Here is a 21,038-nt window from a genome sequence, read left to right as displayed (position 1 = left end):
CCCAAAGCTTGACCTTTTACTTCGTTTTGTTTTGCTCAAGCCAAGGACATATTTTTAATCTGGGCCAAAGCATTCTGCAAATTTTTTTTGCGGCGGTGGTGGAGAGGCAAGGTTTTCAATTCTCTTCTATTTTGAGCTGACTCTTCTTGTGGTATTTGATTTTACTTTTGTTATTGATTTTTCAAAGAGTGATTTTTTTCTTTCTGTGTAGCCAGGAAGCAAGGAAAAAAAATATATTTAAAAAAGAAGAGTGTGTGGCAAAAGCCACACAATAGGATAAGAAAATAGTCCTGCATTCTGCAAGCTGACACACTGACGTACTTCCCGAGTACTAGTCTGCTAGTCAGCTAACCATCTTCCGTGATAAAATGTTGGCTGGAAGTTGGTAATGTTTCCAGTTTTCTTAGTTTGCAAATTAAGACCTCAGGGACTCTGTTCAGTGCTCTTTTGCCATCTGGAAAAGTAGCTTTCCTTCTATGTTCCATCAACTGTATCTTGCATATATTTAAAGTACACTGTGGGCACTATTAAAAAATAATCACAGTACTGCAGTGTTACTTTTACTGCAGCACTTCTTATATTAAGAGTGTATATTGCAGCAAAGTATTTATCCTGTAATGTAATAACTATTATTTATTGGCACCCACCGCTGTTGACAATATACAAAATATATTTACACTGAGCTAGATTCTGCCAGCTTTCCTGAGAATAAGTAGTGCCTTACTCTTCGAGTAGCTGTCTTATTTATTCCAGTGAGACTACCTGAGGAGTAAAGTACTCTTCAGCATGCCAGGATCTGGTCTGTTGTTATTAAATATGGTAATGACATATGGCATGACACTTATAATTGTATAGTTGGGTATTCTGCACACTTCATGTCATGAAGATGAGACATGTCCCCATGGAAGGAAATGAATTGTTTGTGGTTGTGCAAGGGGATTATTTTCAGTCTATTCTGGCTATTGTTTTTATGAAACAGATGGCAACGGTTGTGTCCCATTAAATACCTCATCACAGTACTGAAAAAAGAACCCACAACTTCATTTTTCTCCTCCACATATGAATCATGTTACTATTCAAGTTTGTTCATGGCTTGTTGTGACAGTTGTTGAGGGCTGTCATGGTTTTGAAGTGGAAGCTAAAAGAAAAAAGAAGCATTTCGTTTACAAATTAGATACAGCTACTTGGACTAATCGAAAAGCCACACAAGCATCATAAGAAATGTATTCTAGCAATCACTGGAAACACATTGATGATTTGAATGCTTTTTAATAGGGCTGTCAAGCGATTTCAAAATTAATTGTGATTAATCATACTGTTAATAATAGAATACCATTTATTTAAATATAATTGGATGTTTTCTATATTTTCAAATATATTGATTTCAATTACAACACAGAATACAAAGTGTAAAGTGCTCACTTTACATTTATTTTTATTACAAATATTTGCACTGTAAAAAAACAAAAGAAATTGTATTTTTCAAATCACCTCATACAAGTACTGTAGTGAAATCTCTAGGATGAAAGTTGAACTTACAAATGTAGAATTATGTACAAAAAAATAACTGCATTCAAAAATAAAACAATGTAAAACTTTAGAGCCTACAAGTCCACTCGGTCCTACTTCTTGTTCAGCCAATTGCTCAGACAAGCAAGTTTGTTTACATTTGCAGGAGATAATGCTCCCTGCTACTTGTTTACAATGTCACCTGAAAGTGAGAACAGGTCTCTGCATGGCACTGTTGTAGCCAATGTCACAAGATATGTGTCTGCCAAATGCAGTAAAGATTCATATGTCCCTTCATGCTTCAACCACCATTCCAGAGGATGTGTCCATGCTGATGATGGGTTCTGCTCGATAACTATTCAAATAGTGCAGATCGACACATGTTCATTTTCATCATCTGAGTCAGATGCCACCAGCAGAAAGTTGATTTTCTTTTTCTGGTAGTTCAGGGTCTGTAGTTTCCACTTCGTAGTGTTGCTCTTCTAAGATTTCTGAAAGCACACTCCGCACCTCATCCCTCTCAGATTGGGGTCGAGTGCTGTAGCTATCCTTAGAAATCTCACGTCGGTACCTTCTTTGTGTTTTGTCAAATCTGCAGTGAAAGTGTTCTTAAAACAAACATGATGGGTCATCATCTGAAACTGCTATAACATGAAATATATGGCAGAATGCAGGTAAAACAGAGCAGGAGACATACAATTCTCCCCAAGGAGTTCAGTCATGAATTTAATTAACACATTTTTTTTAATGAGTATCATCAGTATAGAAGCATGTCCTCTGAAATGGTGGCTGAAGCATGAAGGGGCATATGACTGACTGTTAAGCATATCTGGCACATAAATAACTTGCAATGCCGGCTATAAAAGTGCCGTGTGAATGCCTGTTCTCATTTTGAGTTGACATAAATAAGAAGCGGGCAGCATTATCTCCTGTAAATGCAAACAAACTTGTTTGTCTTAGCGATTGGCTGAAGAAGAAGTAGGACTGAGTGGACTTGTAGGCTGTAAAGTTTTACATTGTTTTGTTTTTGAGTGCAGTTATGTAACCAAAAATAATCTAGATTTTTAAGTTGCACTTTCACAATAAAGAGATTGCACTTCAGTGCTTGTCTGAGGTAAATTAAAAATACTATTTCTTTTGTTTATCATTTTTACCGTGAAATATTTGTAATCAAAATAATATGAAGTGAGCAGTGTACACTTTGTTTTGTGTTGTAACTGAAATGAATATATTTGAAAATGTAGAAGAACATCCAAAAATATTTAATAAATTTCAATTTGTATTCTATTGTTTAACACTGCAATTCAAACTGTGATTAATTAATAAATTGCAATAAATTGACAGTCTTACTGTTTAAGTTTTAATGTGAATACGTGACAGTACCTCATTGGGTGCACAATGAGCTAATCTATTTCAAGGCATTTTTATTCCTTGGTTGGAAAATGCCATTTCTACTCTCTGTTACTAGATTCACCACAGCATTTGATGAGTGGGGTATAGGAAACCAGAGTTTTGCAAGTATTCATTTGCTTGTTTTAAGAACTCCATTTAGCTGCACCTGAGAGAAAGCATGGTCTTGTTAATAAACTGTGCTGTGACTCAGGACAACTGGGTTCATTTCCCAGTTCTGTGAGACTTCCTTTGTGACGTTAGCCAGGTGAGGGTGACTTACTCTGTGTGCCTCAGCTCCCTTTCTGTAAAATGGAGAAGCCTGTTTCACAGGTACAGAGAAGTTAAATGACCTGCACAAATCACAGAGGAAGTCTATGGCCAAACTAGGAATAAAAATTGTATCCACTGACTTCTGCTGTGATGTGCTTTATCAAGAAGCAAATCTGACTATGCTACTGAGCCACTAGCTATGCCAAGACATACAAACTATGTCTCAGTTTATGTAGTGGCTCAGGAGCATAGTCAGATCTGAGCAGTCTGCACACACAATACAATACCATAGCCTAGCCATACATTGTGTGGTATCTTTAGCACAAACTGCATCCCAAGACATTTTACAGTGATTAATAATACAAGACCGTAGTGGGGAGACCCATGCTCCCACACAACCCTTTCATTTGATAGAGGCAACGTCCCTTGCATTTGGTTTCTCAGCCCCTCCAAATGTTGATTTCTGGCTGTGAGTGTAATGAGGTAGTCTGGAGCCAGGGAATGGAGAGAACGGGGAGAGCTGTTCTTTCCCTCTTCATATTACTTATTGATATGGAACAATAGTCTTGTGCCAGATGAAATAGTTGTGGTACTGTTTTAAAGTTTTAAGCTGAGCTAGCAAAGAATTTGAGTTCATCCTAATGTCGTCTTACAAAGCCTATGGAAATACAGCACAGTGGATGCTGCTTTTTTATTGCAGCAGGGAATGGAAAGCCATTTCTACTACTGGCTTTAGCTATGAGGTGTTTGAGCTATGAGCTATGGAGGGAGGTGTTTAAAAAAGGTCAGGTAGAGGCAGAGGGGTGTGTGTGTGTGTGTGAGAGAGAGCAAAAGCAAGAAAGACAGACAGACATTAGTGACCCCGGCAAGAGCTCCTGGAGATATTATATCTAAATCAGAGTCATTTCCTAGGATACCCAGAGAACCGATCTCAGAGTAGTCCACACTATACCCTTTGAAAGGATTCATCTTACACTGCACCAGCCCATACCGCATGCAGCCATTTTACCAATGGAATAGTTGAGGAGGTTTATTAAATTCAAAGACTGTTGACTAAATTTAGCAGTGCTGTAAGTTATATAGGCCTCAGTTGGCCAGAAGACAGGTATAAGTGGCTGTAAGTAGTGCAAAGCTGTGTAAATTGAGCCCTTGGTGTAAGCAGTTTTCGTTGAGGTCAGTGGAAGTTGTGGCTGAAGTGCCTTGCCACATCTGGGCTGAATTTGGCTATGGAGCATTCTTTTTAGGGTGTTGCAGGCATAAATTCAAGTGAATGGGTAGAGGAGCTGTTTTACTCTCACATTCTACTGTTTGTAGCTTTGCTCTTCCTCCTCCTCCTCCTCGCCTGGCATGTGTGGTAAATTAAACTCATTCTGTGCCTCCACTGGATACTAAATCAGCACAAGTTGCCCCACATTGCCATGTGTCTCATGTTTTCTGAACAGCTTATGCCACCGTTGATGATACTACTGAACTTGGACCATAGACGCTGGTGGGAATGATATGCTCCAGGCTGTGTTGGGCTGAGTGTAGCCCTTTGTGCGAGTCGTGGAATGATGAAGGGAACGGTGTCACAATGTTTCAGCTTTTGTTACCAGCTTTTCCCCTTTTTAATTGTAGGGTGTCGAATATTCTGGCTTCCTCTGGGACACGACGGCTGGCATCGAGCTGAAGGATGCCTCTTCCCAGGAGAGCGCACACACTAATGGCAATGGGAAACACGCCTACCCTCACCCTTACCTGGCACGTTTCAAGGTGGGGGCATCGTGTTGAGTTTGCCTTTTTAATTATGCTTCTGTAAAAACGTTTTAGATAGAAAATCTAAAGGAGCAACATTTTCTTTCTAATGACTAAAAGTTGCCTGGCCTTTAATGGAGGCCAATACATTGACCTGTTATATCATAAGCAAAGCAGCTTGGCTATACTCTGACTGTGATAAGGCATTAGCAGGCCTTATCCCTCTGTACTGAAGAGATGAGAGTGAAGGCCCTTCTGCTCTCATGGACGGGGGTAAACAATAATCAGCAGATCTCAGCAGCATGGACAATGGTGTGGAATAGGGCATGCTGACTCTCTGCTATGCTCCACTTCTTTATCAACCCAGGAGGAGCACCTCCACTCCCACTCCACAGGCTATGCATGGTAGGAAGGGAAGATATGGGGGGCGGCTCTATATGTGGCATTGTCCCCTTTAAACTCTATGGGAAATGTTGATATAAATCCATGCTAATCTTGTTCCACCTACACCAAATGAACCGCTTTGAGGGTGGGGCAGGTCCAATAGAAATGACCACAGGACCAGTACAATTATGCCCTAAACTCTGGGAGGAGGATGGGAAGCAATGCGGAAGCATAGGGGCTCAAGTAGCCTTGAGAGCTGCAGGCTGAGCTCCCCGATGCCTGCAGGGCTTGCGGGACAGGCTCAAATCTTTTGCTTGGTGGAGAAATGTAAAGTCAATTCCATCAGTGAGACCTCACAACATTTCTAAGCTCTTTCACTGGGACAGCCCCTTTAGGCATGTCAACAAACTCTAGAAATGTTGTCTGTCTGAAATGGGGTTCTTGCCTGTGTGCCTGTATGTGTGTGAACATAGGAGACCAAGTGTCAACTTGATGCACCTGTCTTCACATAAAATAAACTGGGGTACAGAGGGATCATGGTTTGTGACTATGATGCCTTTGATAACATTTGAAATGATTTCTGGTATGTACAAAAAAGGTCAAAGTTAGGGATACTGCTGCTTGCTTTTTACACACACCAGATGGTGATCTGAGTACCAGCTGCTAAGTATGTGTGCACTGGGCAAAGAGACCAGTGAACAGTTTTCATCAAGGAGTTTTGTTCCCTGTTTGGTCTCTGTGACATTTTAGTACTGGTCACAATATGGGATAATTAATATGTGTAATAACTGAACAAAGTTGGCATTATGTGTATTTTCAGTAGTAACGTGTGTTGTGTTGGTACACAAAGTAAAGGAGCTTATTGCTTATGAAAAGCTGCTTGCTTCCCCAGGCCTGAAAGGATAGAACTGTATTGCAGCTAGAGCTGCAGAATGCCTGCCCTGTACTTTTAAAAGAAAACAAAAAAATAAATAACACCCTCATCCTGGTGACCAGTCCCAAATGCTAAATACGTGTGCTCTAGGTGTGAGTGACAGCATGAAAAGCTTATGCCTTTGTGAACTATCCTGAACCTTTCTTTGTTATGTTGTTTGCTCCTTTTTAGGTTGGAATGAATGACCTAACACTGGTTAACCTTCATCTGGCCCTGTCTCCCTCAGCAGGAGAGAATACAGAGAAGAATCATGATAGCCACAAATTAACAACCTTTGCACAGACTCTGCAAGAAACACTGAAAGGTATGACTATGACATTATTTTTCTCCAAAGATATGGGCACAGGTCATCTTATCTAATACAACTAATCTAAAACTAAGGTCCACAAACACCCACAACAACTTTATATTCTCACCATCCCTATTTCAGTTTATAAGTTCTAAGCTATTTCCATCCCATGAGTTTCTCAGTGTGTTTTTCTGTTTTTTGTCTGATTTTTAAGGCATAAGCTCCTTGGTACCAGGACTATCTTACTGTGCTGGGCACATTGTTGGTCCTGAACAATTAATAGTAATTAACATGGGGCCTGATTCACTTTGCATTGGTTTGCCATTGATTTATATAGAATTATTCCTGATTGTACACCAGTGTAAAACCCCAGTTCAGCAAAGCAATTTGAATATTGATGTCAATGGAATACTCACATGCTTAAAGTTAAACACATGCTAACGTGCTTTTCTGAAATGGGATTTATGTGAGATCAGAATCAGGACTAGTGATTTTTCATGCAGAAATTGATTGTATACATTAACTTCAGAGTATTTTTGTAACTACTTTGGGAAAAAAAACAGTGCATCTTTCAAATCATTTGATGCACATTTAAAAAGAAGAAGAAAGCCAAATCCTATTTTGTTATAAATTGTTGTGAATTCAGAGTAATTCAACTGACCGCATGTAAATCAGAGTAGATTTTGGCACTGAATATGTAATTTAATAAAGGGAAGCTTGACTCTGTCCCACTTCTGATAACCTGCTTGCTTCATGTCCGGGTTCTTGTAGGTTGGGCTCAAATAGTTTCTTATGAGACTAAGCAGTGATTTTCCAGTACTTATTATTTTTGATATTAGGGCTCTTCATAGGGATAGGAAAAGTGAGCATGTTGTTTGCTATTTAACAAAGACTAAACAGTTACAAAGTTAGGTATGTGATGACTTTCAGTTTGGCCCAGTTTGGCAAGGTCAGCCGCTTGAAAAGTTCAGAATCTATACCAATCTCCTATTCCAGGAGAGGTGTGGGCAGTTTTTATGCACACTCTCTTGTTTTCCTTTGAGCTGCAAGATGTCAGTCAAGGCTGTTTTTAAGTTGTACTGTATTAAGTATTTGTTCACGTAACTTGAAATTTGAAAGGATTCTTTTAAAAAATGGATTGTTTATGTAACCCATATGGGCCAAATTCAGACCTTGCATAAGGAGATGCAGGTTTATAGAAGCCAATAGAGTTGCACCCACTTACTCTGGGTCTGATTTTAGGCCTACTTCTTTAGAGTTTCATTTTAGTTGTTTTCATTTATTTTAACCAGGGTTTAATATAAGAATGGCCATGCTGTCAGACCAATGGTCCTTGTGGTTTGGAGCTTTACAGAGGTATGGTACTGTTGGATTGTGTTCAGTTTTTCACCTAAAGCAGGAATTCAAACTCTTGGTCTTGTGTGAAGACTACCATGTATCTTCTCCAAACGTACAGTGTTCAGTCCCACTGAAGTCAACGACATAACTCATGCACTTAAAGTTATGCATGTACTCAATTTCCTTCCTTAATCAGGCCATAATATGTGGATAGTAAAGACAGAATTTCACCAGGATACTCAAGTCTGTCTGTCTTCAACTAGTTTATGAGTTAAAATGAAGTAAAGTGGAACTTTAAGGAAAACTTTTCTGCTTTCAGACTCCTTTCGTGAACAAATGGCAGGTTTGTTGTCTTGCACATGTGGGAAGTGGCACCTGTACATTGGAGGAAACTAGTTATTAAGCATAGCTCCCTCATGGAGCACCCTGGGTTCTCAAGAGCAATAGAGTCTCCTTGTTCCTCCCTCATCAGTGGCCCTATGGCCTTAGGCCAGTGAGCCTTGGATTCTTAATTCTTTTCCTTCCGGGAGCGACTGAGAGGCTGTCTCTCCTACAGCTGCTAGGAGCTGACCCCATGCAGCCAACTCCTTTTTTTTCCTCCCAAACATTGTGCCTGTCTGGGGTCAATGCACAAGTCTGCATGGTCCCACCCATATTCAAGCCACCCTGGGCCAGCAGCTGGTTGTCCTAATATGTCAGTCAGGCTCCAGGCCCAGTAACTCCTCCTCCCCCTGGCTGGCCAAGCCCCCACATGCTGTCCATGTATTGGGCACCCAGTTTAGACAGATCTTTGAGGTTCTGGGAGGGTCCTTCTTTCTGGAGCCTCCTCATAGGTTCCCTGCTCTGTGTCATGCCCTTCTCATGATCAGGCCATTATTTCCTTCAAGAGTAGGTCAGGTCTTACCATAACACACGATGAAAATTCTATTTCATTGCTATGGGACTGATCCAAAGCCCATTGAGGTCAATGGAAATCTTACCATTGAGTTACGTGGACTTTGGATCAGGCCCTGTGAGACTGCTGGAAGGAAATGAGGGCTTCACAATTCTCTGAGAGAAAACAGCGTTCAACACTGCTCATTACCTAGTAGGAGATGGTGATTTACCTTTCTTTGACTATTATTCCAAGGGATCTAGATATGCCTTCACTAATCACTTTGGTATACAGATGATCAAACAAAGAGATTGGGGAGGGGAGTAGAGCATTGATAAGGGTCGTCCTGCCCCGAATCTGCAACGTACAGAGGTTTTTTGCATTTCAATACTGTGGCTGTTGGGTAGGCTAAGAAAGTATTGTTCTCCACTGCCATAAAGTCAACCAAGTATAGATCAGAGAAACTGTTCCTAGTAGTGTACAACTTAGAGCAGGGGTGGGCACACTTTTTGGCCCGAGGGCTACATCAGGGTGCGAAACTGTATGGAGGGCTGGGTAGGGAAGGCTATGCCCCCCCAAACAGCCTGGCCCCCTCCCCCTATCCGCCCCCTCCCTCTTCCTGCCCCCTGACTGCCTCCCTCAGAACCCCCGACCCATCCAACCACCCCCACTCCTTGACTGCCCACTCCCAGGACCACCTGCCCCAATCCAGGACCCCACCCGCTATCCAACCCTCCTACTCCCTGTGCCCTGACTGCCCCCCCCGACCCGTAGCCACACTTCCGCCCCCTGACAGGCCCTCCTGGGATTCCCAGGCCCTATCCAATGCTCCCTGTTCCCTGTCCCCTGACCGCTCCCCCTCGAACCTCTGCCCCATCCATCCGCCCTGATCCCTGTCCCCTGACTGCCTTCCCGCAACTCCCTACCCCTTATCCAACACCACCAGCACCATCCCCCCGGCTGCCCCTGCCCCCTTACCATGCCGCTCAGAGCAGCAGGACCTTGCAGCCCCGCTGCCCGGATGGAGCCAGCCACGCTGTCTGCAGGGCGAGCTTAGGCTGCGGGGGAGGGGCCGGGGGGCTAGCCTCCACGGCCAGGAGCTCAAGGGCCGGGCAAGAATGGTCTCACAGGCCGGATATGGCCTGTGGGCCGTAGTTTGCCCACCTCTGACTTAGTGAATCTGCTTTGTCTCTGTTTGGAAATGGAACATAGTGGAATCTTTCTCACTCTGAAGATTTTTCCATCTATTTAATTAAGATCACTTTGATCTGGATGATTCTGGCTATGGTAACATGAGAACCCACAAGACTGGACAAGCATGCCATCATCTCAAAGCTGAGTGCCACCTGATCTTGCCAGCTGAGATTCTGGAAACACAAAGCTCTGACTTGTGAGAGGGATCTTTGTTACTCACAAATGGTGAAAACTGGGCCAGTGAGGGGCTGTTTGGAGTCAATTTTTTATGAAGATTACTAATACCTCCTTTTGGGTAGAAAAAAATGTACTAGGTTCTCTCAACTGCTTTTGCTCAGGAAGCCATCATTTGACATTAGCAATCTTGCCAATTACGGCTCAGTCTCAAAACTTCTTTTCTTGAAGAGAGTGGTTAGAAAAGTTGCAGCAAGATGCCTCTGGGATCCTTGTTCTCCTTTTCAATCTAGTTTCCAGCAGGGATGTTGAGATTGCATTAGTTTTCTTGGCCAGTGACTTTGGCCAAAGGCTGCATCTCCATGTGGATTCTTTTAGCTATTTCAGCAATTTTTGATATCCTTGTCCAAGAGCAGTTGTAGACCTAATATGAGGCTGGAGAGAGATGCTTTTGGTGGCTCAGTTCTTCCTTTCTAAAAGGGGAAGGATGATCCAGCGATTAGAGGTAATTACCGTGCTCTGCCACCCACTTCACTGCAACGTTGTAACATCATGATCCAATGTGATCTGATTCATTTTCCTGCTCTTACCAAGACTGGGATCTTAGTTGGTTGTGAGATAAACATGCAAAACTCAGGACTGATGGATACCATCCTGTGCATCTTAGTGCATGAAAAGTGGTACCCGACCAGATTGGATATAGGCTGCAAGGTGGGAATAATACCTTTTAAAAGGATGCCTTCAAGAATTTGTTTATAAGCTGTTAAAACGGTGTTTTCTATTTGTAGTAATGGTTAGAGTTAGAAGCACAAAAGTAAACCAGTTACTTCCAGAGTGATTCTGACCTTATCCATCAGGCAGGCATTGATTTTCCTCATAATTCTAATGGAGCTGAAAATAGCATGATTTTTTCTTTTAAAAGGGGGAGCCACTGTCACAAACACTCTGCAGAGTAATTACTAAATATCATGTGGTTTGTGATACTCTTAGAAGACTGAAAATAATGATGGTTTCTCTGTTTCATTATTTTTAATCAGGTAAAGGTTGGTCCTGCCACCCTTTGTTTCTTATGGGGCAGCTCGGTTTTGCAGTGGGGTATCTTTTCCCCTTCTAAAGCATAAGCAAAAGGATGAATGCAGTATAGTTGTAGCTGTGTCAGTCCCAGGATATTAGAGAGACAAGGTCGGGGAGGCAGTATCTTATACTGGACCAACATCTGTTAGTGAGAGCGCTTGTCAAATGCTTGTCTGCTAAAAAGATAGCAGGGAAGAGATGAACAGGGTTTGTTGTTTAACTTAAGCTCCCTCTGCTGGCTGACTGCCTCTACAGCAACAGAACATAATTGTAACCAATTAGACCGGGGACCTTCAGACCTAGGGGAGAGTTCAGCCTACTGATTAGAGCTGGATCTAGCGTGGGCACAGTCCAGGAAACGAGCCGAGGGTCAGTACTGGAGGGACAGAAGCCAAATGCCAGAGCCTGAGGGTAAACCACAGTTTGTAAGCCAGAGCAAGCCAAGGACCACTACCAGAGAGACTGAAGCCAAATCCAGAACCAGAGGATCAATCAGAGCAGTAAGCCAGAGGGCAGCAGGGGCTGGAACAAGGGCAAGCACAGCTGCAGACATGATGCACATTGAGCAGCTGCTGCTCTGCTGTGGGAACCAGGCTTATAAGCAAGATTGCTAAACCAGCAGCCAGTCAGGGCTGTGGACACTGTCAATCCCAAGGCAGTACAATGGGCTCACTGGTTGCCTAGCTGTGAAGTTAGTCAGGGAGCAGGCCAGTATCTGGACCTAGCTGATCTGGTCTTTGACAGTAATTGTAGCATGGTACATCAACAGCAGATATTTGAAATAAACTCATTCTCAAAGAGTGGTAAATTTTAACAAACACCCAGATATTTATAATCCATATGATATTCTCCATCAGATTTTCTGAGGTCAAATTTTAGGCTATTTTAGCACATCTGTGTCCTTTTTTAGCGGTTTATTCATAGTAATTTATCAGGTCATAATGCAATGACTTCTTTAGTTGGATACCAGCATCATTGAGGTCATCACCACAACCCTGGGAGTGGTCTGAGTTAGGTATCAGAAGAGTCTTTTATCAAGGGTTGGAAGAGACACAAATATCTAAAGACTGATTCTCTTCCTATAGTAGCATACATCAAGGATATCTTCATTGGTAGCCTTGGAGCTACATTGGTGTGAAAGCAGCAGGATATTTCAGGAATGGGGATGAGGTTTAAAAATAAAATATTTGGAATCTAGACAATTTTCCACATATATTTAAGGTGAGATTTTTAAAGAAGCCTAAAGAAGTTGAATGCGTAACATCCTTAGTTCCTTTCAAAATCTCAACCTTAGACAAACTCTGAGGCATCTCAAAGTTCCACAAAATCAATTTAATCACATAGGCAAATAAATACAAATTTCATTTCTTCTATAGATGTATAGAGTCCTGGATTGTGAATTGCAAGGGGCCATGACTGCTGCTTCTGCCATCAGGCTCACAGGCTGCTAGACCTGGTGGTTTTTTAAAATTTCTTAAATCTACAATTTTAGAATGAGTGTCCTGCATTCTCGTGTTTTTCTGGCACTAATGCATCCTTGAGGAAGACACACCCTTCTTAGTATTTTCACAAAAATGTCTTAGTAGCAAAACGTAAAAGGACAGCATCCGGGCATATTTGGCCCAAAATGTAGATCTTGTTTAAAACAAAACAACAAACAAGCGAACAAAATCCTCCCACCTTTTACAACGCCTAAGATTCCTAAGATATACAAGATCAGACTTACCACCACTTGGTGGTAGGATCAGTCTGTCATGTACAAATGAATAGTTCCCCAGACATAGTTGTGATGAGGGAAATTCAAAAAGGAAACAAGCGACATAAATTGTGCAATGTATATTGGATTTCCAGATTCTTTTTATGAATTGTAATAACCTGAGTGGCAATTAGTAAGATAGGTAAGCTAATGTGTTTGTTCACAACAGAAGATTTTTAACCATATCATGTCATGTTGAAAAAACAAACAGCCCTATGCAAAGTAAATTCAGCATCGCTACTCAGTGGTTGTATTTTTTTTCCCATATCCCATATTTAATCACTGATTTTTTTCCTCCATTCTTTTCTTGTCCTTTTAATTTTTCTAGGAGAAAAAGATGTGATCATCTTAGGCGATTTTAACCAAGCCCCAGACAACAGTGACCTCGATCTTTTGAGAAAAGAAAAGTTCCATAACTTAGTCCCTGCAAATACATTTACAAACATCAGCACAAAGAATCCTCAGGGATCTAAGTCACTGGATAACATCTGGATCAGTCGAAGCTTGAAAAAGGTCTTCACAGGTAAAATGTCTCTACCAGTGGGAACAATGTTTGAAAACATATTCTTTATATGACCCCTTCTAGGCTGGCATTTTGCCTCACTCGTGGATAGTGTTATCTCATCATCATCAGTCCCATTGATGTCAGTCGGAGTGAGATTTCTCATGTGCATAAATGTTTGCAGAATTGGGCTCTTGGTCTTATATGGATTAAGCCTCTTTCCTCTGGCCCCTTTCCATACTAATCTTTGTCTCTGCAATTGTTCTTCACGCAGGTCACTGGGCTGTTGTGAGAGAAGGTCTTACAAATATATGGATCCCTGATAATTGGTCCTGGGGAGGAGTGGCTTCAGAACACTGCCCTGTATTAGCTGAATTTTACATGGAAAAGGACTGGAACAGAAAAGAGGTGACCCGAAATGGAAACGGGGTGACCGTGGAACGCAGTGACTCACACATTAAACATGAACGATGATGAACTAGGGCATGGCAGGGCCCAGTCAGAAGATCCCATTGCTTGAGGCTCAACTGTGAAGCAGAACTGCCTTCTGCCCCCCATTTAGAAAGCATCAGCCTCTGCTTCTGATGATGTCTCTCCCCTACCGCCCGTACCCCCACACCTCCAGTGCCCCTCGTGGGTGTTTTATGATATCTCACTGCCGCAGAGCGATTTGTAACTTTTTACAGATGCAATGGACGCTTACACACCTGGAGACTTGGAGGAGCATCATACAGAAAATAAAATGCACTTTTACTACTGCACATTATTTCTGTTAAAACCCAGCAGAACAGGGCTTTTGTTGTTGTTGATGTTTTTAATTGATTCCTTGTAAAGTGAAGCAATAATGGAGACCATAAAAAGAGAAAAGAGACACACCTTGGAAACTGTCAGTGATTTGTCAAGTATAGTTTAACACTTGCAAAAACTGTCATGATGTAACATTTCTTTCTGACCAATACATGATCTGAATTGAGGATTATATAGGGCTAGTTTGAGTCCTTTGATCTCAGAGAGGCAAACATATTCCCCAGTTCTCCCATTGCTCTTGAAGGTGGAGAGTAATTTACTTCATCCTTTTTCAGACTCCAGCTAACTCCCCTCCTCCCCCCATGCACCCAGCCAGCTACTCAAGATGGCAGTGAATGAGCAGAGCCAAGGCTGCTACTCCTCTCTGCCTTCTTGCTCACAGGGTGAAATATTAGAGGAGCAGTCCCTGCTTCCCACCCTGCAGATGGAGCTGTAATCTGAGTAACCCTGGTATGGCTGAGCAGAGAATTTGCGGTAGTCTTGGAGATAATCTAGTCCATAGTATTTATCCATGAGTTAGCGTTTTTAACAAACTGCTGTCTGCACGGTGCAGTGGTGCACATCAGTGGGGTGTGAATTCTAATGCTAACCAACATCATCAACCAGGACTAAGTTAACGTGCACGAGGGAACTTTTAGTGCACCCCACCAGGGTCTACACAGGCCATTAGTATGCGACACTTTGGTGCACATTAGAGTTCACGCCCCACTGATATGCACTACCACACCAGTTAGGCAAGCCCTATTTGTTTTCTTTCCTGAAAGCTGAGGGAATACAGTCCTAGAGTCATGAAGTTTAAGGCTAGAAGAAATCACAAGCTCATCTAATCTGACCTCCTGTATATCACAGGCCACTAATATCACTCAGCACCTGCACACTAAACCCAACAACTGAAATTAGACCAAAGTATTACAGCCTACTGGACTGTTATCGGCCACAGGCAGAGAACAGGAGGGACTGAGGTGCACCAATGCCCAGGGCCACCACGGGTAGGGATATGATTAAATGAGATCTTTCTGGACAATCCTTTCTTGAACATGGTATGCCTGTGTGAAGTGTGTGGCAGTTTGGGGAAAAATTGTTTCCCTTGCCTGTCCTGTGGCGAGAGGATGTCAGTCAACAGGCTGTCAATCCAGTGGCTGGAGCCAAGCACTACATTTGCACATATGCACAATTCTCAAAGTAATTATTGAAAAGCAAGAGACATAAAGCCAACCAGGATATGAAAGAGCAAATCAGCATTTACCAAAGGAATGTGTTGAGTTTGAAAGGAGCCATAGCCCTGCCAAATGGCCTGCTAAGGTGCACTCTGTTCTAGGCTCTAACAGATGATCCAGCACATTTTCACGATGAATAAAAAGAAAAGGTTTATAACATTGTGCTATGGAGAAAAAATAAATCACAGCTTTATATCTGAGTGGGTTATTATAAGTGGGTGCTTAAAAGCAAAATACATTAATCTTCCCACGCTATTTCCATTGTACTGGCTTTTGGAAATAAAGTCTGAACGCTTAGTTAGGAGTAAGTAAGTGATATCATTCGCACATACACATTGTTATTTTGCAGAAACAATTATTTTGAACAGATTTTCTTAAATTTAAAAAAAAAGGAAACTGGAATAAAATAAACCTGTTTGGACCTGATTCTGAACTCACATTGCTATAAATCCTGGGCTAACGCCACTGAAGACCATGAAAGGTATGTCCGCCCTTCCCGCAGGCCCCATTGGCCCGGAGCGGTGAACCATGGCCAGTGGGAGCTGCAATCGGCCGTACCTGTGGACACAGCAGGTAAACAAACCGGCCCAGCCCACCAGGGGCTTTCCCTGAACAAGCGGTGGCCCTAGTTTGGGAACCACTGCTGTAGTGTAACCATTTTCTAAATGTTTCACAGAGCAAGAGATTTAATATATAGTTTACATTTATATCACATCTTCCATTCATAGACATCCTGGTTCTGGAAACGCTGTGCGTGTGCTAAACTTTCAGCACAGGGGTAATCCCATTGACTTCTCATGTGCGTAAGTGCATGCATGAATGTTTACAGGATTGGGGCCATAGATCTCAAAGAATTTTACAAAGATTTGATTCCCATTTTCACACATACAGAGAAACTGAGGCACAGTGACTTGCCCAAAGTCACAAAGTGAGTGACCAGCAGAGCTTGGAATAGCATCCAGAAGTTTGCTAATGCCTAGTGCTGCATGGACCTGATTCTGGGATCTTTACTCATGGTGAGTGGCACCTAATTTCTCAAGTAATCCCACTGAAATCAACTGATCACTTGCAGAGTCAGGTATTACTCAACATGAGTAAGGGTGGCAGAATCCAGGCCTGTATGAACAACCTATCAACGGAAAAAGATTCATAGAGTTTTTCCTGCTTTTTTTTAGTTCCTAATATTTTTCTCCTATAAAAATGGCTGGAGACTGAATTTACCTTTTAGCTAATGAAATAAAAGCTAAATAAGCCAGATCCCCAGCTGGTGTGAATCAGTGGAGTAGCACTAAAGTCAATGGAGCTATGTTGATTTATACCAGCTGAGGATCTGGCCTAGCATGTTGATGGCAGCCTTTAAACAGTGGTGGGCACAATCAGAAAAATGGCTATACAGTGGCATAGGGGAATCTCTAGAGATTGCTGGTGGGGCAGGTTAACTCTAGCTGAACATTAGCCTTCCTGCTGTACAGGTGCTCTGGGGAAGGTTGGTGAGGCAGGGATGAAGGCTGCAAGCCAGTGAAGCTCCTCAGGAGAAAGGCAGGAAACTGCACAGAGTAGCTGTTTGGTAAGCAGAAAGAGGAGCTTTGGAGCAAGGAGACGTCTACAGCGTGGAGGAAACAGCCCTGGTGCTTTTGATTCCTGGTTATCTACAGTACGTGAATGGGAGTGTAAGGTATAGGCCCCTATTACGTCCCATTGAGACTTACGAAGATATAATTGGTGCATAGGCCTCTTGCTTGCCCTCTGCACAAGGAACTGTAGCAGCCATTAAGGGGAGTTTGCTCGGTTTGTTGTATATGGTGCTCTCTGAACACGGTGAAGGGGGGAGGGGCATTAATAGCTCTTGTTTGGAGTGGGGGCCTTGGGGTGTTTTGCTTTCCAACACTCTCACAGCCTGCTCTCATATCATTATCCTCTTGATAGTGTCTCCATCATTTCTGTCTTGGCTTTCAAGCCAAAGCAAACCCTGCAAATGTAGCTGGCTGTCTCCAGCTTAAGCTGTGCTCCTTCCTGCTGCATTCATCTCCACCAGAAACTCGGAGGAGAAAAGCAAAACTTAGGCAGCTTGTGTGTGCCTGTGTGCCAAAAGCAGAAGCAAAAGTAGTTCACCTTTCCATAGCCATGTTGGCTCTGCAGTGCTGACAGTAACACAAACTTGGGCCTGTCAGCAAACTAAGCAGAGGGGATTCAGCCAGTGCAGAGAAGGGCTGAAACATGATGGCATCTTTACAAGCCACTTTATATTACATATAGGTCCAAGCTACAAACTTGACTCAAGATCTGGGTTTTGAACACATACACCCCAACACCTATTCACGATGTTTAGATCTGGAGGGGGAGTATTTGAGCTCTTAGGGACACATAAGTCAGATAATCCATTCAGATCTGGAACCAGTTGTAGATTCTGAATCCATCCAGCCTTAGGGGGTGTTTTGTGGATCTGGGTTTGGTTGGAGCCTATCACTAATGGTTAATAATTATAACCACACACTAATTCAGTTAGTGTCTGAGATGCTGTGCTTTCCAAGTGACCAACTCGTATGACTCTGCGTTTTACCCTTTTAAAGGAGGCACTATTCTCAGAGCAAGTTGTGAAAACTGACAAGGCTGCTTACTATATATGTAAATCTAGAGTAACTCCATTAGAGCCCGTCTGCATTTACACCAGCAAGTGAGATCACAAGTGACTGGAATTAGTCACACCAGTGTAAATACAGAGTAAGAGCTAAAGTTGGTCTACAGTTTTCTTCCATCCTCAGGAAACACAATACATGAAGTGGTGAGACCAAGATTCTCAACGTCTCTGTTCACTTTTAATTGAACAAATGAAAGCAAGAGGTTTTTTTTATTTTTATTTTTAGGCAGCTATGAAAATGACCCACCTAGAGTAAAGGTATGTGGATAGCTATAGCTCAGAGCTATTCACCTCAGTTAATTCTATCTAACCCCAACCATTAGATAGGGGGCCTAGTAAAGTTGTCTGACTATCTTGTAGGCAAGTTTGCTTTGTGTTAGACACTAGTATTTTCCTTTTGGTTCCACTTTAGGGTGTGTCTGTTGTTTTGTGAACCTAGTTTATACCCAGCTTCAGATCAGTTAAGAAGAATTTTACTAGATAAGACTGAATTAGTGAGATGTTTAGTTCTCTATAGTATCATTTCTCTCCATCTCCGTCCTGCGCACCACATACCCGAATTGACAGACTTCTTAGAACACACAGGGCTAAATCCTCCTTGATTTCTTCAGCTGCCTTCTCCTGTTGACTTCAGGATCCAGCCTATGCTGTGTACCAACTACCTGGTTACCAGCTTGTACAATTAGGAGTGTGTTTATAATACACGTCAGCTGGTCAGAGGACTTCAGTGACTTATTTAACAACACAGTGTTCTAAATGGTCTGCAGAAATAGTCTAGCTCTGGGCAAAATGTTTTCTGAAAGGTCTCTGAGGCCAATATAGCCTAAAAGAGTGAATGCCAAAAAGTGATTAAATGGGTAATTCTGTCCCAGAGATGGGTTTTATCAAGCTGATTGAGTGATCAGTGACTAGGGGTGAATCATACCTAGACACAGATCTAATGTTAATCTATCAAGCATATCCTCACTCTCTCAAACATAACATCAGATTCAGTGTCCTTTCAAGAGGCTTGACCATGGAACTGGCCTTCTGATTATGCGATGTACTGCTATGTGGCAGATTCAGGTTTGATACCGACCATCACCTGGGCAGGGGATATGGGAGGGCTGCAAACATTTACTAAATAAATCAAAAGTAACTTGATGGATTTTAAGGCTCTTGTGGGCAATGTGTATATTTCCCCCTTGAGAGAAATGAAATATTTTTGATCTATGTATCTCGTAGGACTTGAATGACGGTTCAAGAGAGTGAAATTCTCTATGCAGAGAATAGCTAAAGTGTGGTTAGTGCAAACTCCTCCACAGTACTGAAACTTTAAAACTAATGTTTTTTGGTCACTGCTAACCTTACTATAGGCTACATCAAAAAATAGCCTGTGTTAAAAGACCATTAAAGTTGCAAAGTCAAACACTCAAAAATAGTAAGCAATCATGTTAATTAAGACTGTATCATCATGCATAGGCACAAGGGGGGCAAATTGATGTTGCATGGACAACCTTAATGTTGGTATTTCCTGACTTTGGAATACTTAACTTTTGGCTCATCAGCACAAACCTCTACCACTGCTATCTGGCAGCAGTAGCAGGTATTCATCCTGAATGTGGACCTTTCACTACAGGAGCATGAGACATGCACGTTACCATTGGGTTTCCCAGCTATGTGAGGATATGTATGCTGTGTCTTTAAATCTGTAGCAGGAAGGCAGGCCAGAGGGGCCTAAGGAAGGTTCTAGGCAGAAGCTCTGCAGTGACACTGCATAAGTGCAGCTTTAGGGACAACTTCCCATCTTCTAACCACGTTCCTTCTTCTAATACTGAAGAAGGAAGGTGACTCTCATTCTCATGACAGTTGGCAGCAGAGACGGAGACTAGTGCAAGGAGGGGTGGGGGAAGGAGACTTAAGAAGGGCTGGAAATGGATGGAGGGTAGAAAGATAGATGGGGGACAGGGAGAAAAGGGTGTAGCGAGGGGTTGGGAGATGTGGAGGTGTAACTGAGGGCAAGAAATGAGGATTGAAGGTAAGATATTGATTCAAGGTAATGCGGAGTGTTGAATGGGAGGATGGAAAGAGATGAGGTTGCAAATGAAGAGGGGGAGGACCGATGAATTCAAGAGACCATGGCAGGAGGGAAGATTGTGAGACTAGCAAAGAACAGGTGGGGTAGGACCAGAGACTGGGAGAGGAGGAAATGGGGAAGTGGGCAGGAGAATCGAAGCTGAGCTGGATGGAGTGGGGCAGAATGACAGGGTGTGTCTCCCATTTCACTCATGGTAGGACACCCACAACATGTGTCCATTGATGAATCGGAGACATACTGAGGTTGGAACAGCTTCCTTCCTAAAAGCTCCAGAATCGGAAGGCAGGGCAAAAACCAAGCTGATTTTTCCCCCTTGAGTAGACTGGTTTTAATCCAGCATTTTGGATCTGGCTCATAATTTTGGAATACTGGGGATTAGCAATCCTGCAGGGGCATGGAAGTGAGCATGTTTCTGGAGGCAGGGGTGACAAAAGATTGGGAATTAAGAAGTGCAGCACATGGTGTGACGGGAGGGTAGTAGGGAGAAAGGAAGGGAGGGAAGAGAAAAGAGTGAGCAGATTGAAGCACTGGGAGTGAGCAGAAACAGGGGTCCTGATAATTCACTTCAAAAATCTAATTGTCCTAACTGCAGTGGAAATTTGGCTACAGCAGGCAGCATGGAATTACCTGAATTGGAATCAGGCCAGGACATTGGGGCAGTATTCCCAGTAGTGACAGGGATCTCAAATAACCACCAGTGACAGACTTCAGTTATACGTCTTCTCCGATAGATGGCAGTGTGCTCCAACAGTGTGCCCAAGATCATGCTGGGGAATTGATACAGTACTGACTTGGAGAAGAGCACCATCTGCTGAACCACTAGCATCGATTCCTGCATCACTCATCTTTTGCTGTTTCCTGTTCAAACAGATCCT

The 21,038-nt window shown here is 42.6% G+C and overlaps 1 protein-coding gene across 1 annotated transcript in view; it reads left to right on the top strand.

The window, feature by feature from the left end:
• Positions 1-14,297, top strand: part of EEPD1 (endonuclease/exonuclease/phosphatase family domain containing 1) — a 92,429-nt gene extending 78,132 nt beyond the window's left edge. The window contains exons 4-7 of the mRNA XM_038392471.2: positions 4,789-4,923; positions 6,395-6,527; positions 13,251-13,445; positions 13,699-14,297. Coding sequence (XP_038248399.1) covers positions 4,789-4,923; positions 6,395-6,527; positions 13,251-13,445; positions 13,699-13,898 — 663 coding nt within the window. The 3' untranslated portion in view covers positions 13,899-14,297. The remainder of the gene's footprint in view (positions 1-4,788; positions 4,924-6,394; positions 6,528-13,250; positions 13,446-13,698) is intronic.
• The last annotated feature ends 6,741 nt before the right edge of the window (positions 14,298-21,038 follow it).

This window comes from Dermochelys coriacea, chromosome 2 (assembly GCF_009764565.3).
Source record: "Dermochelys coriacea isolate rDerCor1 chromosome 2, rDerCor1.pri.v4, whole genome shotgun sequence".
NCBI lineage: Eukaryota > Metazoa > Chordata > Testudines > Dermochelyidae > Dermochelys > Dermochelys coriacea.
The sequence above is the reverse complement of the archived record's forward strand: the minus strand, read 5'-3'. Positions and strand labels throughout refer to the sequence as shown.